This window comes from Dendrobium catenatum, unplaced genomic scaffold (genome assembly GCF_001605985.2).
Source record: "Dendrobium catenatum unplaced genomic scaffold, ASM160598v2 fragScaff_scaffold_1593, whole genome shotgun sequence".
Lineage (NCBI taxonomy): Eukaryota > Viridiplantae > Streptophyta > Magnoliopsida > Asparagales > Orchidaceae > Dendrobium > Dendrobium catenatum.
The window spans coordinates 634,808-655,378 of NW_021320055.1; the positions used below are offsets into that span (position 1 = coordinate 634,808).

Here is a 20,571-nt window from a genome sequence, read left to right on the forward strand (position 1 = left end):
CCTGGAGGGGAAGAGAGGAGTAATGTGAATTAAGTGGGGCCCATGGAGAGTAAATAAATTAATTAAATCTGAATTGTAATTTCAGATTTAATTATATTTTAAGTAACTTCCCCAAATAGATCTAGTCATGAGAGGGAAACGAATTCAAATTTCAAATAGCTCAAAATGTCATTAACTGCCTTGCCTTAAGAGGGATTCCTAATTAGGCAGTGAATTAACACGCCAGAATTTGGAATTCACGGGCTTGGCCAAAGCCAGAAGATTCGGTGGCAAAGGGGGCCTGCAAAGAGATGGTGGGCTGGGGGGGGGGAAGGAGGGCTCACGGCTTGGCTGTTAGCCGTGAGTTTGGGAGGCGGTAGAGAAGTGGCTGCACGAGAAGATCACCAGGCTGCTGGGACGAGTGCAAGGTTGCGGCCAAAGGCCTGGAGGGCCAATGAAACTGGCGGCCAAGGGAGCCAACCGCAGAACAGGGTGGGAGGCGGGATTGGTGGGTGAATTGGGTTGTGGGGAGAAAACCTCAGGATGACTATAATCCGGATGAAATTTCCTTGTGTTCTCACACTACTTGATCATAAAGAAAATCAGAAGAAGGTCTAGAACTCACAAAGAGATCATAAGTGGAAAATATTTTTTTCATTCATCAAAACTGAAATTACAATGCATGAGGCCTCATATAAATAGGCCAAAATGAAATAACAAGAAATGACACAAATGCCCTTCCGGGCTACATAAGCGACTCAATGCCCATAAGGGCAAAAGCGGAAAAACATCAAAATAAAATAAACTACTACATAAAATGATAAAATACAACTCATGCTCTTGGACGTCCATCTCCGACGTCTCATAAAGGTACATGTGTCGAAAATGCTAACGATGTCCTCATCATTTTCACCTCGGAAGAATGATTAGGACATCCGGCCGTAGAAAGTTTATTAGAGGAAGGATCAGAGATCTACGACTATGATCAGATTACTCTATTTTTGAGCATTTATTTATATTTGATTTATTATGTGCTATTTTTGTTTTTACCCCCATTTGAGGGAGTAGATTTATGTAACCCCAGGGGCACTTTGGTCATTTGACGTTTTTATTGTATTTTGTCTATTTATAGGCCTCACCTCCTCCTTGGGAGGGATGATAATTATTATGAATGAAAATTTATGCATTTTGTATCTTGTTGTGTTTGAGAGCCTTGAGAGTTCTTATGAGAGCTTATGTGAAGTCCTTAGGTGATGCCAAAGTAAGACCCGTGACCCGTTAGCTGTAGGAAGTGTCTGGGCTCATGGTTTATCTCCGCCTCCCCTATTGAGTTTGCCGCTACCATCATCTCCTCCCAAAGCTCCAACCGACCCTCTCCCTTCTCCTCCTAGCCTTGACCAAGCTCAACCTCCTCACATTCAAGCCTAGCCGAGCCATCACCCCCATACTTCACCTTGGTCGATCCTCCACAACCCCTCCCTCTCCTCATCATAGTCGCAGCCCCTCTTTGTCCTTGGCCGAAGCTTTCATGACCCCTTCCCCCCACTTTCCTTTATCCAAAATTTCAAATTAATCCTCCATCAATTTTCTAAATTAGCCTAGTTATAATTTTGAAAATCTGAATTCAAATTTGAATTCTCCTAAAAGCCTTGAATTCCTCTCCTAAATTGTTGGGTTATGTTTGAAAATATATCTCAATCAACCAATCTAAAATTTAATTGGAGATCCTAGTTAATTTCACTTCCTAAATTAGCCTAACGTTAATTTTGAAAATCTGAATTCAAATTCGAATTCTCCTAAAAGCCTTGAATTTCTTTCCTAAATTGTTGGGTTATGTTTGAAAAGATATCCCAATCAATCAATCTAAAATTTAATTGAAGATCCTAGTCAAATCCTCTTCTTAAATTAGCCTAGCATTAATTTTAAAAATCTGAATTCAAATTCAAAATCTCATAAAAGCCTTGAAGTCCATTCCTAAATTGTTGAGTTATGTTTGGAAAGATATCCCAATCAACCAATATGAAATTTAATTGAAGATCCTAGTTAATTTCTCTTCCTAAATTAACCTAACGTTAATTTTGAAAATCTGAATTCAAATTCAAAATCTCCTAAAAGCTTTGAAGTCCCTTCCTAAATTGTTAGATTATGTTTGGAAAGCTATCACAATCAACCAATCTAACAATTAATTGGAGATTTTATTTAATTTCTCTTTCCTTAACCACTAAGCTATAGTTCACAACTCCACTAAGGTTCCAAATCAGCCCCCTAATCATTTAGTGCTTGCCAGCCCCCCATTTTCACGCCAAGAGCTTGTTGTTTCCCTCCCAAATTATCCCAAAGACAGTCGCCTGCTGCTGAAATACAAGATCAGCCCGTTTCTCAGCCTCACTACCAGTTGTTCCAGGATTTGGCACCCACGTAGTTGTTGTCCAGAATTTTCGGAGGCATTAGAGTGCAGTCCGGGCGTGCAATCATGCGCTACCAAAAAGTCTAGGAATCATTTTGGTCAAATATTCTTTTCATTTTGATGTGCTTTAAAAAAAAAGTTACTTATTGTCTATATTATTATTTTTTGTCATTATCAATACTTTTGAATTCTAGGATCATGTGCGGACGAGCACATACAGGGCTGCAATCATGCGCTACCAAGATTCAATTGCTGGCAAGGTATATCAACACTTCATAGTTGCTGCAAAACATTTGAAAAATGAAAATATCTTTGTTTTTTCATCAGGAAAAAAAGAAAAAAGAAAAACTTAATAGATCATAAATTTCTTACCAATATTAATAACAATATATTCAGGTTGTAATGGATGTTGGGTGTGGCACAGGAATTCTTGCTATATTTTGTGCCCTTGCTGGTGCTAGGCGGGTAAGATATATCTTATTTCTTTCTGTAAACCCTAATGCTCCAATCTTTTGATGCACCGGCTTTCCCTTTTTATGCCTTTCCATCATGTTTTTATGACGCAAATTGATGCTTCTTTCCTTATGATTATCTTTTTTACTTTCTACATCTGCTATATTTGTTCAATAATATTGATTTGCAAGATCTGCTTCTGGTTTCAAGATTTGTCACTTAACTTGACACTTTCACGAAGAGTCAAACTGTAACCAGTCACTTCAAATAGTCTTTTCAAATGCATTTTTCCTTTGTGCAGGAAAAGAGATGAAACCTAAGCAGATTTGCTTAGGATTAGTGCTATGAAATCTCTTATTAGAGTAACTCAACATGCCAGTGATGCCAGTGAATGCTGATCATTTAATGCCCATTTCATGTACGGAAAGAATCAAAGTGTCGAGCTGGCATACTGACCATTCAGTGCCCACTTGATGCATAGCTAGGATCTAAATGTTGCTGCTTGTGTCCTTACTGGTGATATTCATGATTTGTACTTTTTCATGTGATTAGTGCAAACCTAGGTTGACATGCACGCAAAATATCACCATTCATAGTTTCACATAGTTTCACATCTTTTAGTTTAAGCAAAAATAAAAAAATTCTTTATGCAAAATTAAAGAAGACACTCAATTCATCTTTTCTTGATGCAAAATTAAAAAAGACACTTAATTCTTCCCAATCAATAATTTAAAACTTGACTTAGTTTGGATTCCATAAGAAATCTGAGATCAAATTTTCGTAACTTAAAAATAGAAACTAATGTGCATTGTGCACTGAACTTAACTAGATCTCAATAACACACATAAAATACTTAATTAAGAGTTTAGCTAAAAAAAGGCTGGGAGTCATCAATTTAAAGATTAAGAACTCATGTCGGTATAAGAAGAAGCATCACTCAGAAGTTTTCTTCAAGTCCTGCAGAGCGCTCAAAGAATTCACATTAGCAACTCATGTATTGAGAGGAAAAGAGGGATTTATTCAATCATTTATTGTACATTACATGTGGCAAGGGTTCTATTTATACTTTGTAAGACCTAAAATAGTAACTTTTAATGACCAAATTTGGCCTAAAGTTGCAAGTAATCTTTGGAAGCTTTCTTTAAGACGTGCTCTAAAAGAATTCACATTGACAACACACATGTATTGAATGGAAATGAATACAACAACAATTGTGCTGGGCGACAAGTGTGCTAGAGCTGCTCCCTGGAAGTGACGCGTTGTATGACCTGAATATAGCAATAAGTGTGCAAGGGCCGTTGCACTTGCACCTGAGTGTAGTGTTAAATAGGTAAGGGTTCCCACATCATGGATGAATGTGGGCAAAAAAACTAGTCCTTGACACTAAAATTAGGATATAAACTTGGAATATAGGTTTCCTTACAGGCAAATTAATGAAATTAATAGATATTATGATTCATAGGAAGATAAATATTCTATGCATTCATAAAACTAAATAGGTTGAAGAGAGAGTTAAGGAGATTGATAGTTTAGGATTTAAACTATGGTATTCTACTTAGAGTCATACTAGAAATGGTGTAGGTGTGATTATAGATAAGAGTTTAAAGGATAGTGTTTCTAAAAATTAATAGAATTGGAGATAGAATTATATATTTAAGATTGTTGTTGATATTAAGATTATTAATATTATAAGTGCTTATGATCCTCAAATTGATTTGTATATGGGTTCAAAATTAAAATTTTGTAATGACTTAAAATAATTAATTCAAAAGATAACTCTTAAAAAATTATTTTTTTATTGAAGGTGATTTAAATGAACATGTTGGTAGAGAGGTAGATGATTTTAATAGTATTCATGATGGCTATGGATTTGGAGCGACTAATGATGGTGGTAAGACCATATTAGATTTTTCTTTAGTTTATGATTTTGTAACTGCTAATACTTTATTTAAGAAAGTGATAAACATCTCATCACTTGTAAATAGATACAATAAACCTCAAATTGTTTATTTTCTTATAAGAAAATAAATTATAAACTCAAATTGATTATTTTCTTATATGAAAAATAAAACATTTAGATTTCAAAGTCTTGTGTGCCTTCGGTTGTCATGTGTGTGTCTTCCTTTTTGTTTTAAAATTTAAAAAAAAAATGGACAACCAAATCAAACTGCTGCAAGATGAAACTCCTATTCAAGAAGTATTTGAGCCTAGGGTCTTTGAAAGTCAGCCAACTATTCATTCGATTACAAATGATAACTTCCCAACAATAGAATGGGTACCACTTCAAGCAAGTTCTACTGATCCACTACAGAACGAACTTCTCAAAATGCGAAGAAAACAATATTTTTGTGCTGAGAGATATGAAAATAAGCAACGTCTACTTCAATAAGAAGTTGAGCAAGAAAAAGAAAAGATCGGAAGGAAGTATGACCCTCTAATACAGGAAACTAAGAAGGAATATTTTCATTTTGAAAAGATGGAGATTCTAGAAAAATTTTGATAAATTGTTTTGCATAAAGTTGCTAATGATGGAGAACCAACTGATCCTATGGATATAGAGTCTATGCCATTTTTAATTCCAATTCAAACATGATGATCTTGTTGAAGATGTCATAGATATCCGTATTACCCAAACATGACAAGAGGTGGACCATCAATTCTTAATTAAATGGAGTGGACATCCTTTGTCCGATTGTTCTTGGATTGGGGCTGTGGAGTTGCAACGTCGTCATTCAGATATTTTCCAGCATGTTACTGAGGCATTCTCATCAAGGGATGAGATTCCTCCAACATGGGAGAATTGATGCAGTCAAGATTTCCAAATTTATGTTTTCTTTATTTTTTTTGTGTTTCTAGCTATCTTTCTCTTGTGACTTTTCCTTTTTGTTTGTTGAATTTCCTTGCTGTTTGCTGATTTTTCTTGCTATTTGCTGAATTTCCTTGCTGATTTGCTAAAACTCATTGCTGTCTTTTCCCTCTTATGTTATCTTCTCATATTCCTGCTATTGTTTGGTCTTCCCTAAGTGGTTGTTTGTTCTTCCCATATTGTCTATTGGACTTCGATTTTCCCTCATGGCTCTTCATTTCCCCAGCTACCCCTTCAATTTTCTTGCTGTTTTTACTGCTTGCTGCTTATTTTCCCTGCCGTAGCTACGCAGTTTCCTCATTTGTTGAAACCTATGCTGGATGCATTATTTCCTAATTATTGGGATGATTTGGAAGAGTTTTTGGCTGTTTTGGAAGGCTTCTATTGGCTGTTTGGGTGGCAAATTTAAGTGAGCATTTAATATCATTTTTCCTTATTTTTCTATATAAGGTGGCTGATTTCTTTGTGGAAAAAAGAGTGAGTTGTGAAGAATTTTTTGAAAGTGAAACCTGCGGGTTTATATAGTTGCGAGCTATTTTCTTCTACCTCTCTATCTTCTAAAACTTTGTCTCGGACTTCTATCTACTTATTCTCTCCACATTTCTCATTCTTCCTCTATCTTTCTTCTCAAAACTTTGATAAGTTGTATGGTGTCGTTGCGTCGTGTTTTATTTTAAGTTCTAAGGTGTTGTGTCCTTTTTTATTTGAAGTTTTAAGGTGTTGTCTTTTTATTTTGAAGTTGTAAGGTGTGTTTGTGTTTGTTTAAGCTATTGTGGGATATAATAGTTTTGTTTTGTTCTATCTGTGTTTGTCTATGTTTTAAGGAAAGAAAGTCTTTAGTTTGCAATTCTAATGTTTTTTAATATTGCATCAATGGTGGTTAGACCTGCAATTTGTTATGGTACAAAATGTTGGCTATTAAAAGAGAAGTATAATATTAAGTTAAGTGTTGCTGAGATGAGGATGCTCAGGCAGATGAGCGGCTTTACTCTTAAAGACATGATATGGAATGAGCATGTACGTGAAAAGGTTGGAGTAGCTTCAGTGAAAGATAAGATTAGAGAGAGCCGCCTTAGTTAGTTTGGTCACATAAAACGGCGGCCTTCCAATGACCCGGTTAGGAAAGTAGATGTATTAAATTTGACTTATGTTAAGAAAGGTAGAGGTAGACGTAAAAAGTCTTAGAAAATATTAGAAATGACATTTTTATTAGATTTAAATGAGAATTTAACTCTTAATAGGACACAATGTAGAAAAAAGATTCACGTAGACGACGACACAATGTAGAAAAAGATTCATGTAGATGACCTCACATAGTGGGATAAAGGCTTGATTTTATTGTTATTGTTGTATGTATTGAATGGAAAACTATGATCTTATTCAACCATTCATTAAAAATTACGTGTCAGGTGTCCTACCTATGTCACATAAGACCCAAAATCAGTAACTTTTCAAAAAATCAAATATGGCCTATAACTGCTAGTTTCAATTCATTCAGCATAAAAAACAGAGGTTCAAATGTTTTTTTTTCAAGTCCAGGTCCATCATCGCCAACGTAAACTTTCTAATTTTAGAAAAAAGATTGTAGGAAGGAAATTGACTCTGCCGCAAAAAAGGAAAACCTAAGAACGAAAGAGCTGTCTTAAACAAATACAGGAAACCCGAAAACCTGAAGTAACTATAATTATAATAGATGGAACTCCTCTCAACATATCTTGTGGTCGAAGCTATAGTAAGGATGGGGACAAGCTGACAAACAATAATCGAAGACAACCAATAACAAAAGAAAGATGCAGGGAGTGCTGCAACCTATTGAAATTTGAATAATCTCGATGCTTGTTGAATTGAAACCACTTGCAATAATAAACCAAAGTCTGTAGCTTCTTAATGTCTAAATATGGACTAAAAGTGCAAGTTTTAATTCAATCAACCTAAAAACAAGAGTTCAAATCTTTGTTTTCAAGTCCAGGTCCATGATCACCAACTCACCCATTCCAATTTATTAGAAGATTGCAGGAGGAAAATCAACTGTGCTGCAAAAGGGAAAGGCTGAGCAGGAACGAGCCGTAAAAATCAAACACAATAAACTTCTATAGCAAAACAGGTAAAGGAGGTATAGAATGCCCCTTGAAGAAGGAAAGAGTCACATAAGACAACTAAAATTAGAGCAGTTGAAACTCTTCACTACACTTCTCGCGATTGAAGCTATAGTAGGGATGGGGAAAAACAACAATTGAAGGTATTGAAAAAAGAAAAACATAGTGAGTGCAACAACTTATTGGAATTTGAACAATACTTGATGCTTTTTGATTGAAACCACTTGCAACAGCAACGTAATTGAAACAATATAAAATATATATTTTTCTCGTAAGAATCGTCATCTTAGGCATGTTACATCCAATAAATGAACTAGAAAACAAAAACCATAAATGAAACATTTAAACATCACAATTCAGAATATTGATGCACTTACCTTAAAGTCTTTCATCATTTGTTTCCAACGAGTATGCACTTTCAAATTCCCATCACCATGACTAACTGTTCTAGTACTTGGTAGGAAAGCAAGATTATGGAGCTTAAAAAGAATAGTATAGATATTTATGTTTATATACACACGAGTGAGCTTGATGTAGGCTTTGGCCACTTTTAGCTGCACCAAGGTTATTGTTGGCATGTTACTTCCTGTGTTATTGGCATGGTGTTGCACGAACTGCTATCTGAACTCATTTTTTAAACCACGGAAAGCTCAGTGGCATTTGCTTTATCTTTGTTTGGTTATTTAAGGAAGGGGTGAACATACCAGAGATATTGATGCAAGCAAAAATTTGGGAAAATCCCCAAATTTTTGGGAGCAAAATCTAAAACTTCATAGGAAATAAAAATTACATAAAAGAACACAAAAGACAACTTTTATAATAAAAAGATACTTACAAACTTTGACACAAATACAAACATAAACATAAAAACCTAAACTTGCATTTCATTTTCTTTGAGAAGAAGGATACAATTGGAAGAGAACTTGCGGATAGAAGAAAGAGGTAAGGAGCCGAGACGAAGGAGGAGAAGCTCGCAAGCTTTCCTAGAAGAAGAGAGGAATGGAACAAGCTCTTAAGCTTTTCCACGACGAAACCCGCGGGTTTAGGCTCCCAAAAATCACATTATATCAACCTATAAAACATACAAAACACCTTTTATTTATATGGAGTCAAATATTCCATAATTACCCTAATTAAAACCAATTAAAAGAGATAAAATGGAAGGTCAAGAGGTTGTCCAAAAACATCACCTAAACAGCCAACATTCACTTCAAAACAGCAGCTGAAAAGGCTCACAAAAATAGAGAAAAGTAGCCACGGGAAAGGAGCAGGCAACACAAAACAATTCTAAAAAATCAGCACAGGAAACGGGTAGGAGAAGCCATGGGAGCACAGTCAGGGAGGGACCCGAAGAGCCATCCCAGAACCTGGGATGGAGAAGCCACGGGAACATAGCGAGCAAGTAGCACAGGAAACGGGTAGGAGAATTCACGGGAAAGCAGCCAGGAGGAAAACCGAAAAAGCAACCAGCACCTAGCATCAATTCACGGGATAGCACAAGGAGAAACCAAGGAGACACAAGAAGGGGAAGAGACAAAGGCTGCGAAGGGAAGAAACCTAAGAGTCACAAGGGGGAAATGAACCTAATTAAAGATAAATTTATGAGCTGAATTAAGTAGAAGAAAAGTATTTATGAGCTGACATCTAGTATAGGAAATTAAAGCTTACCAAAAATTAAACCCCCCATTGCCTATATCAATTCTCCTCCGGTTGAAAGAACTCATCTCCCGATGAGGTCACTTTAGATTTGATCCAAGGAGACGAAGTAAGCGCATCAAGCTCTTGAATCTTGTCTTCATATTTCTTCAAAATTTCTTCTCGTTCTTTCTTAAATTATTCTTGCAGATGCTTCTTTTTCTTCAAATAATTTTTCATACTCATATGCAATCACGACTGAAGTTTGTATAGTTCATTCTGTAGGGGGTCTGTCGAACTTCCTTCCGTCGGAACCCATCTGTCCATTAGAATAATTTCTTCGATATCTTTGGATTGATTTTCATTCACCACTAGATCACTGTTTTTATCTTTCTTCATTTTTTCTAAAAGAAGACTCAACAAAATTTAAATCACTTGATAACAAGACTCACACAACAACTGTTATGACTCACCAAGACTCACCTGACGAACCTGCTCTGATACCAAATTGATGCAAGCAAAAATTTGGGAAAACCCCAAATTTTTGCGAGCAAAATCTAAAACTTCCTAGGAAATAAAAGTTACATAAAAGAACACAAAAGACAACTTTTATAATAAAAAGACACTTACAAACTTTGACACAAATACAAACATAAACATAAAGACCTAAACTTGTATTTCATTTTCTTTGAGAAGAAGGATACAATTGGAAGAGAACTTGTGGATAGAAGAAAGAGGTAAGGAGCCGAAACGAAGGAGGAGAAGCTCGCAAGCTTTCCTAGAAGAAGAGAGGAATAGAACAACCTCTCAAGTTTTTCCACAACGAAACCCGCAGGTTTATGCTCCAAAAAATCACATTATATCAACCTCTAAAACATACAAAACACCTTTTATTTATATGAGAAAAGAGGGCAGCCAAACAGTCCATAATTACCCTAATTAAAACCAATTAAAAGAGATAAAATGGAAGGTCAAGTCCAAAAATCACACCTAAACAACCAACATTCACTTCAGAACAGCAGCTGAAAAGGCTCACAAAAACAGAGAAAAGCAGCCACGGGAAAGGAGCAGGCAACACAAAACAATTCCCAAAAACAACACAGGAAACCGGTAGGAGAAGCCATGGGAACACAGCCAGGGAGGGATCCGAAGAGCCATCCCAGAACCTAGGATGGAGAAGCCACGGGAACACAGCTAGGGAGGAACCCGAGCAAGCAGCACAGGAAGTAGGTAGGAGAATTCACGGGAAAGCAGCCAGGAGGAAAACCGAAAAGACAACCTGATGTGATACCACATGCGAAGGAGCTTCTTAAGAAAATTAAAAGTGATTGACAATGGAATTACAATCAAGAGCTTATTGAGATAACAAGTAAAATCATTAAAGGTTCTTAGTTGTTAACTTGCTTAGGCAAAGGAGTACAAGTAGATTAACCAAAAACTCATGGATAACCAAAGATAGTAGCAATACCAAAAGCTATTAATCAACAATCCGCAACGAATTGCTCGTCGATGACGTCTACGAGCGTGGGGAGGATGCGATTCAAGTAGTCTTCAACGGTGTCGTCGAAATCAAAGCCCACATCAAAGAACGGCGATTGGTGGATGTCGACTTGACCTCGATCGTCATGCACAAATCCAAAGTTCCATTCGGATTCCGCCATGCATGCTTGGCGTCGGAGAATCTTCCACACGAAGAGAGGAAGAACGTGGTGTTGAAAGTGAGTACTTGTCGTTTGATAAGATGGGAGAGGAGGGGAGAGGGCCGGCGGGAATCTCAAGGAGAGAGGGTGGGGGCCGGCGGGTGCAAGAGGAGGAGGCTAGGGCTTGAGGGAAAATTGGTTTTGGGGAATTATGGAAGGGATTACTCAAATCTGAAATTTAATTTCAGTTTGAGTAATTTAGGAGGGAATAGATTTGAATTTGAACTTTCAAATCCATTGGAATTAATGCCTTGATTAGGGAATTAGTGGGGAGTTTAATATGGGGGGTGGCCGGCGGTTTCAAGAGAGGAGAGGGAGGAGTTTTAAACAAAACCTGAAATTAATTTCAGGATTTGAAATAAAAGGGTGGGAATTAATTTGAAATCAATTGGATTTCAAATTTGGGGAAGGGGAGTTAATTAGCAATTAATGGGAATAATTCCCACTAAGGGTCGGCGGCATGCTAAGAGAAAGAGAGAGGGAAATTCAAGGGAAAAGGTTTCCAATCTGGGATGATGACGTGGCAATAGGTTTCATAACTCCAATTTGAATCAAATTGAAATTGAATTCCATCATGAAAACCTTCCTAAATTTGGAGTTCCGAATTAGGAAAGAATTCGAAATTTCGAATTTCAAATTTTTAAATTGTGTAGGGAAGAGGTTGGGTGGGAGAAGGGAAGTTTCCGGCGAGGTGGCCGGCCGGGGTTGAGGTGGTGGTTGGCGGCGGGTTCCCAAGGGGCGGCGACAATGGGGGTGAGGCGGGATTTCTTGTAGTGGAGGGAAAGAAGATGAAGGAAAACGCGAACGAGAAGATAGAAAAGTCTAACCACGAGCCGCGGACTCTTCCAACGACTGGTGGGCCTTGCGATTTGTTCCCCTTGAGCTCTCTCCCTTCTCAAGCCCTCATGCAAGAAGAAGTAGAAACCAAAAGCAATTTTTTCATTCAAACATTCATTAGCTATTACAAGATAAAAGACCCATATATATAAGTCTCAAGCATACATGAATAAATAAAGACTAAATTGCCCTCAGGGCCCCAACATGACTCAACTCAACATAAGGGTACAATAGGAAAATATAAAAATAAAAATGCATAAACAATTAGAAAAATAAGCTCTGAATCGTGGCCATCGATCGGTGATGCTTCCGGCTATACACATGTTTGGACTTTGGATCGATGTCCTCATCACAACCAGCACCTAGCATCAATTCACGGGATAACACAAGGAGAAACCAAGGAGACACAAGAAGGGGAAGAGACAAAGGCAGCCAAGGGAAGAAACCTAAGAGCCACAAGGGGGAAATGAACCTAATTAAGGATAATTTATGAGCTGAATTAAGTAGAAGAAAAGTATTTATGAGCCGACATCTAGTATATGAAATTAAAGCTCACCAAAAATAAAACCCAACTTGTTTTGACCCCCCCTTGCCTACATTAGATATATTTTGTTAATTTGGTGAATTGTTTAATATTTGTCCAACTGGCAAAATGCTTTACATAATGCATTTTATTTTTATTTTTTCACTTAAAATTTGTTTTTTTTTTCCCTCTTTTGAAGAAAAGCAGGTCATTCCCTTCCATATGCCATACATGCAGTTGCAACATTCTTTTATACATTCTGAATGCTTTGTTCTTATAAAACTGATGGTCTTTAGGTATATGCAATAGATGCAAGTGACATCGCATTTCAGGTACTTGTTCTTTTGACTGTGATCCTTGGCATAGCTTCATATTACTTTTTCTTTTGTTGTTTTGCTTTTTTTAATACCTTTACAGGCTTAAATATTTGCTCAAGCCAAATCAAGGGTGATTCATTGTGAGAGTATTACTCAGCCACATTTTATTTTTTTTGCTTCCTTATTTGAAGGAAAAAACTTTTTTATGTTCCAATTTTTATTTTCTTCTTGTTAGATGATAATAGTATAATCATGAGCTTTTGAGCTTTTTTCCAAGTTCAGTTACATACCTTAAAAAGTTCATAGGTTATTTGTTAATTCATTATGTCTAACTGTAAATTGGTTTATTTTAAATGAATAGAATCATACGCTGATCTGATCTTTGCTCAAGTTTTTTTCCTAGCTATAAGCTATGATCGATATCTACTTGATCTTTTAATGTGTCAAATACCTTGATTCATTTGCATATTTGAGTTCTGAGGATGGCTCTTCTTAGATCAGGGCTTTTAGGGCGACCAAGTGGATTTGTAAGGATACCCTTGGAGGTTCCCTAAGGTTCTCATTTCCTGAATTTTGATGAGGCAGATTGATAAATTGACCCCATAAAAATATTAATGTTCTTTCCTTGTGTTTTTACTATGGTATCAAAAAGGACAATTATCTTCTAACTGATGTGAAACGTAATGCATGGAAACAAGAACTGCTTGGGAATTTTAATAGAAGATTATTAAAACTTTGCTAGTTATAGAATTAATGCTTACCCAAGTTAGGCTTTCAAAATTATCAAATCGAAATTAAGTAAGGCATGCGGTTACAACTAGATTAACGGGACAATATCAAATTGACAACATAATAATAGATAGAGTAATGTTATGGAAAAACAATAATCCACGGCTAACAAATAGAACTTTTCACCTTGGGTCCCTCACTCAAGCTCTTGACGGTGGGGTTTTAACGGAGGAAGATTGAGAGCAAACCGAGCAATGCCACTAAGAGAGAAATGGTGCCCAAAGTCTTGTCCGTTGGGGAAGTAACCGGCGACGGGGAATCCACGGGATGACTAGTGAGCATCCAATGTCCGGGAAGGTTGTGCTCCTCGATGGAAGGTACACCAAAGAAATAGGAGATATGAAGCTTTGGCGTTGACTGAAATTGCTGGACAGCAGCTGTCCAGCACTGGATCTCCTTTGGGCAGCAATTGGGGTAGATTCTGGACGGCTAAACAGCAGACTAGCTTGCTTTGGACGTCAAGGCAGCAAGCTATTTTGCTCCGGGAAGCTTCTAGACAGGAAACTGGGCTGTTTCTGAAATCTGGACAGCAATTCCTAAAGCATGATCAGCAGCTTGGGTTCCCTGGATGGCTGAACGGAAACAGAACCTCGGCTGGAGCCTTAGGATCACAAAAGAAAAAGCTGGGACAGCAATTTGCAAGATTTGGAAATGAGGACAGCCACTGTAAACGTCCAGAATTTTACCAAATCTGAAGTTTATTTCAGATTTAAAATAAAAACTGCAGTTTTAATTTCAATGTCAGATTTGGAATTTGAACTTAGAGAAAGAAAGGGAGGGGAATTAAAGAGGTATTTAAGTAGTGTTTAAGTGGGGATTGGAGAGAGAAAAGAGGAGGGGGTGGCCGGCCCCATGAGGAGTTGAGAGAGCCATCAGATTAATGATGTGGCCTCTCCTGAGAAAATCAGGGAATTATTAAATCTGACATTTAATTCTCAGGTTTGCTATCACAGGAAGTCAGGAAGATTTCCTCATTAGCTTGCCTCTAGAGACGTTGGAATTCTTCCGTTAAATGAGAAGAAGTAAAATAGCCTAACTTTCATAATAGAAGGGGCTGTAGAATAGGAAAGGAATTAAGGTTTTTGCATTGAAGTTCAAATTTTGAAACGGGTTGCTGGTGGGCAGATGTGGAGTGGCTGTGGGAGCGGGAGGGAGGGACGGCCAGCTGCTTGGTCGCAGGGAAGGCCGACGGTGGAGCTTGGGGGGTGGTGGGGAATTGAGAAAAAGAAGGGGATTTCGGCTAAGTGGGGGAGAAAAGATTGGGGAGAAGAACAAAGAAATTTCAAATGACAAACCTTGAACACCAATCCACCGGTAGAACTCACAAAGAGATCTCCGACGGTCTCCTCTTCAAGAACTCACAAAGAGATCTTTAGAGGTTTCATTAACTCACAAAGAGAACAAAGAGCAAATTTTCATTTCATCCAAAACTAACTATTACATAAAAAAATGGCCATATATTGGCCTCCAAATGACAAAGAAAATAAAAGACTAAAATACCCCTTGGGATACAATAGCGACCAAATACCCATAAGGGCAAAAGCGAAAAAACTGAAAAAATAAAATAAACTACTAAATAAAATGACTCAAAATAAAACTCATGATCGTGGCCGTCGATCTCTGGCGTCTCCTGATGGTACATGTGTCGAAATCTCTGACGATGTCCTCGTCACTAACTGATGTGAATCAATGCGAATTGCACATAGAAAATTAATAGAAGTATTGATTCAAAACTTGCTACCAAAACTCTTTGCTTAATCAAGTTGAGTTCACGAATTAGATGACGATAAATTAAGTAACGACAAGAAATCACATTTAGAGATTAGAAGACTTTCAAAATAACATCAATAATTCAAGTAGTGCAAATGGCTAAGAATAACAAAGCCCCAAATTTAAAATTTAAATCCTTCACCTTAAGATCCGTCACTCATGTTTATAGTGGTGGCTAGCGGAATAGGACCGTAAGTAGGCTCAGCGACGCTTCTAATAGGCAAGTGATCTTGAGAGGACTTGTCGCTGGGGAGGGAGCCGGATTCGGAGGAATTGGTGGACGGCCTTCAATGATCCACGTGTAGACGGAGAAGTGGTCGTCAATGGACTCCACTAGTGGTGGTAGAATCCGATCCAAGTATTCCTCGACAGTGTCGTCAAAGTCGAAGCCGACGTCGAAGAAAGGTGACCGGAGAATATTGACCCTTCCGCGGTTGTCGTACTCAAACCCGAAGTTCAATTCGGGTTCCTCCATACATTCTTGACGGCAAGAGTGAGCGGTCGCCGCGAGACGTTCTCAAGTGGAGGAGAGAAGTGGCTCGGGCGTGGGAGGAGAAACGGCCAAGAGTAGGTGGGTTAGAGAGGTTCGGCCAAGGTGGGAATCCAAATAAGGGTGCAGGAATTTCTGCAGAAAATTTAATTTTGGAGAGGTTAATGGGGTGGATTTAATTTGAAATCCAAATTAAATCTAAGGGGAATTATGGGCGGCCAAGGGAGGGAATTGGGGGCTGATTTTGTGGGATTAATGAGGTGATTAGGAGAGAGAAAGGGGCCCAATGAAGGGGCCGGCCATAGAGAGGAAAGAGGGAGGAGTTTATTTTGGTGAGTGGGGACCACAAAATCAATTTCAGAATTTGAGCAAAAGCTGAAATTAAAATTTCAGTTTTATTAGTAATAGGAGGTTTCTTAATTAAAGCAATTAATTGAATTGGATTTGAATTTCGAATTCAAACTCAATTCTAATTTATTGGATTGCAATAATCAAGGGAGCAATTTAGGAAACCTTTAATGGCCATAGAATTCCTAAAATTCAGAATTTGAAAATTGACAGAGGAGGGAAAAAGGAAGGCGGCGGCAATGTGGACAGGAGCCGGCGGCTGAGGGTGGTCCGGCGGTTGCTGGCCGGAGGAGGGGTCGGCGGGTGGAGCTGGGCAGGTCGGCGGATGGGGTTTGGCAGGCCGGCGGGAGGAACTTGCAGGGATCGGGCTGGGCTGTGAAGCCGGCGGCCTGACTAGATCCCAAGGGGTCGGCGGCACTAGGGAGGGGAGGGAAAAAACTGGAGAAAACTGAGATTTTCTCTGTCTTTGGACCCTCTTACTTCAAGATTTCTTCACAACTCTACTTCCACACAATAAGCTTGGACTAATTCTAGAACTCACTAAGAGATCTAGTTCTCCCTTTGAACTCACTAAGAGATCAAAGGGAAATGCACTCACAAAGAGAACAAGGGGATAATTTTCATTCAACCAAAAACTAAAACTTCCAATGCATCATGCCTCATATAAGGAGGCTCAAATAAAAGAAAATGAAAAGACATAAACGCCCTCTGGGCTACATAAGTAGAACAATGCCCTCAGGGGCAAACTAGGAAAACTAAAGAAGTACACATGACATAAGTTGTAAATAACTCAGAAGTAGAGGCTCTGGATCGTAGCCATCGATCTGCGCCGTCGGCGATGGTACACGTGTCGAAATCTGATGTCCCCATCACTAACATTCAAATTGTGAGCCCGGTGGCTCAATTGCTCATCACTTTGTTCTAATTTTTTTATGTTAATATCTAAATATTGCAAGCATCAAGATTAAATGGGAATGAATATGCTATATGAAGAACAAACCAGAAAAATGTGCTGAATGCAATTAGACAATATAGTTATATACACAGGTGCAAGTTTATTATCACCTTGTCGTGACAAAAGACTGATAAAACTTCTATTGAATTTTGTGCAATAACAATGTTTGTTTTGCGCCTAACACTATGCTATAGATAAAGCAAGGTTAAAATATGGTGTCTTATTTTATGATCAATGTGCCCAATTATTTTGCACTATAGATTCTCAATTTTGGTGGAGCAGTAGGTGCAGCTGCAAGTGTCATTCAACCTCACTTACGAGACAGTTTTCCTTGGCATTGACCACCTTGCAAGATAATTGTGCTCCAATTGCAACAAATTCTTCTTGGATGAAGTTCCGATCTCATAGATGATGCAACAATGAACTCTCCAAGAATGTCAATGTTTCACCAAATTAGTCATCATCGCTGGCTGTCTGCTGTGGCTGCCAGCTATCTGGGTTCAGTTTTCAACCTAAAGAGTTGATGGTTGATGCTGTGAAGCTGTCTGGGGTTTTAGCGGACTGAAATAACTTTGAAATATTTTCATTGAATGCTGCAGAAAATTCTATGTACAACAGTGTTGTGGTTGTTTCGGAACACAATGGCATATAGAAGGATTTTTTTTTTGCTGTGAGGTTGTAAAGGTTTGGCAATGCATTGGGATAAAATGTAGTTCTACAATTCACTGCTTTCTAGAATTGTTAATGACATAACTTGGATTCATTAAGGGCTGCCTGCGGTGCAATATTAAGGCTACCATTGGAGTTAATGTAGTTTTGTAGTGCGAAGAAGAGGGTTTACGGCAAAACATGAAGCTGATGATGGAGCCAATGGGCACGGAAAAGAAGAATAAAATCGGTGAGATGGATGGTATGCAAAAGAGGTGGTATAGATGGGACGAGAGATTGTATTTTTTTAAATGACTCCGCATATGTAATAAAGCACTAGTCTAGTCTTTCTTTTACTTGTTCTAGGTATACCAGTTTTTTAGTGATGTTGGTCTACTAAGTATTATAAATACTTCTCTAGTTGTAAAGATTTATTATTGAATGAAATATTGTTGGTTTATCCCTCTGTAGTTTCTCTTCTTTCCTCTTTTCTTCTCTTGGAGTCTACACCTACTCGAAAGGTGCATTCCCCTTCGTAATATGGATTAAGAATCATATCAATGGTTCTCTCTTGTTGCACTAACCTCACCTTCCCTCTTGTCACACCCCAAGATCTAAATTGGAATAAACATTTATTTTAAATAATCTACCAAAGCTTTTATGAATCATCAATATAAATTCATATATTCAATGGAAGCAAATCTATATATCATATACATCAAAATATAAAACTATAGTCCTTCCTCAAAATTATATTTACAATAGCCAGGATATCATTACAATCAATAATCTATCTCAAGCACCGGACTACAAAAAGAAAACAAAATACAAAGCTAACAAAAAGAGAAACCTGAAGATCTCAATCAACCTCACTCCAAAGAGTCCTCATTCCTTCCCTAACTTGAAATCAATAAAATAAAATAATGAGATCACAAAGCCCAGTAGAAACCCAAAACTCATTAAAGCTTTCAATGGAAGATTCAAGAATCAACATACATGCTCATCTGAATCAATAGAATCAATAACTTTCAATATCATTAATTATTAGTTATCAATTGTACAAATCAATATGACTAGTATGAAAAATAGGAATCATTACCCTAAAACCCTTAAATCAACAACTGGTACGAGAACGTAAATATATCAATAATCAATAAATTAGTATTATAGAGAACAACACATTGGTATTATGATTATTCATTTTTATCATTCTGTCAATGAGGTGAATTAGGAATGTAAAAGTGTCATATCAGTATGCTATGTATCAGTGGGGTTGACATATACCTAGTATGGTAGTTTATAATCTATAAAACCATGGAACTATATATGTATAAACATCAATAAGAACATGAATAAGAAATGCATGAATCAATTATATGCTATCAATATCATATAGTTTAAGCAAGGTAGGTCATCCAGCTTTAATGTGATTTTTTCAACATTTTTAACCCCAACTATTTTCCAGTTGGTCATCAATCATATCCATCACACGTATCATTTATTTAGTAAATTAATTATCATGACATATGAATTTCAATAATTTATAAAGAGCCGTCACTCCCTACCCATCGGTATAATTTGTTCATCGGTTACATGCTACTACTAGGTTCATACCACAAGTTTTTTATTTTAAGAAAAGCTTGTCAGACTACCCTCTTGCGTAGAGTATTATGTTTTAAAAGCTAACCCGTATTAATTATAGTATTAAAAGTCAACCTCCCTTGCTTACATGCAAATGTTACCTTTATCTTGAATCAATGTTATTTTGTTTTTCTTTAATGTATGAAATGCAAGAATCTATAAAATACAGGAAAATTTGTACACTAGCTAATAGCTTCAGTAAATCATAACTTTTATTTTACTTGGTAAAATTTAATAATATTAAGTTAAAATGTCCATATCAATCATATACCAAAAGTTACACGATAAAAATAAGATAAATCTAGAGAAAATGTATTTTTATCATTTTTGGGGTAAACTTAATCAATACATTTGATATCATTGAAAACAAAAATAGGTTTTTGGTTATTTACTACGATTAGAAGACTTTTCTCAACTGAAGTAACATGCGAAAAATGACCAAAATCCGATTGTCTCTCTTTTCCTTTTCTCCTCTTCGTCTCCCTTTCCCTCTCTCCTTTGGCTCCTTCCTGGCCAAGCCAAATGAAATGAGGGCTGAGGCTTTAGTGCTTTAGGTTTTAATATACATTAAAACACTGTTTGTGGCCTAGCGCCACTGAGTTAAAACCCTCGGTGTTGCTGTGCCAAATTATTTTCAAATTTTTCCAAGACTAGAGTGATGAGGACATCGTCAGCATTTTCGACACGTGTACCATCAGGAGACGCCCGAGATCGACGACCACGATCATGAGTTTTATTTTGAGTCATTTTATGTAGTAGTTTATTTTATTTTCAGTTTTTTCCGCTTTTTCCCTTATGGGTATTTGGTCGCTATTGTAGCCCAAGGGGCATTTTAGTCTTTTGTTTTCTTTGTCATTTGGAGGCCTATATATGGCCCTTTTCTTATGTAATAGTTAGTTTTTTGATGAATGAAAATTTTGCCACTTATGATCTCTTTGTGAGTTCACCCTCCTCGATCTCTTAGTGAGTTCGTAGGAGAAGCTAGATCTCTTTGTGAGTTCTAGGTTTTCCTTGTTTTTCGTTTTCTTTAGTTCTCTTGATCAATTCGTGTTGTAGAGATTTGGATTGAAGCCACTAGTGGGAGATTGGATTTTCATGTTTTGAATCCCAAGAATTT

General features: G+C 37.3%; 1 protein-coding gene across 2 annotated transcripts in view; it reads left to right on the forward strand.

The window, feature by feature from the left end:
* The window catches only part of LOC110104305 (probable protein arginine N-methyltransferase 6), a 49,370-nt gene that overhangs the window by 6,942 nt on the left and 21,857 nt on the right, over nt 1-20,571 (forward strand). Inside the window, exons 2-4 of one of the 2 annotated variants that reach the window (XM_020833349.2) lie at nt 2,581-2,646; nt 2,783-2,851; nt 12,793-12,828. In XM_020833349.2, the coding sequence (XP_020689008.1) occupies nt 2,581-2,646; nt 2,783-2,851; nt 12,793-12,828 (171 nt within the window). The remainder of the gene's footprint in view (nt 1-2,580; nt 2,647-2,782; nt 2,852-12,792; nt 12,829-20,571) is intronic. The other variant, XM_028700791.1, reaches the window with a different exon arrangement.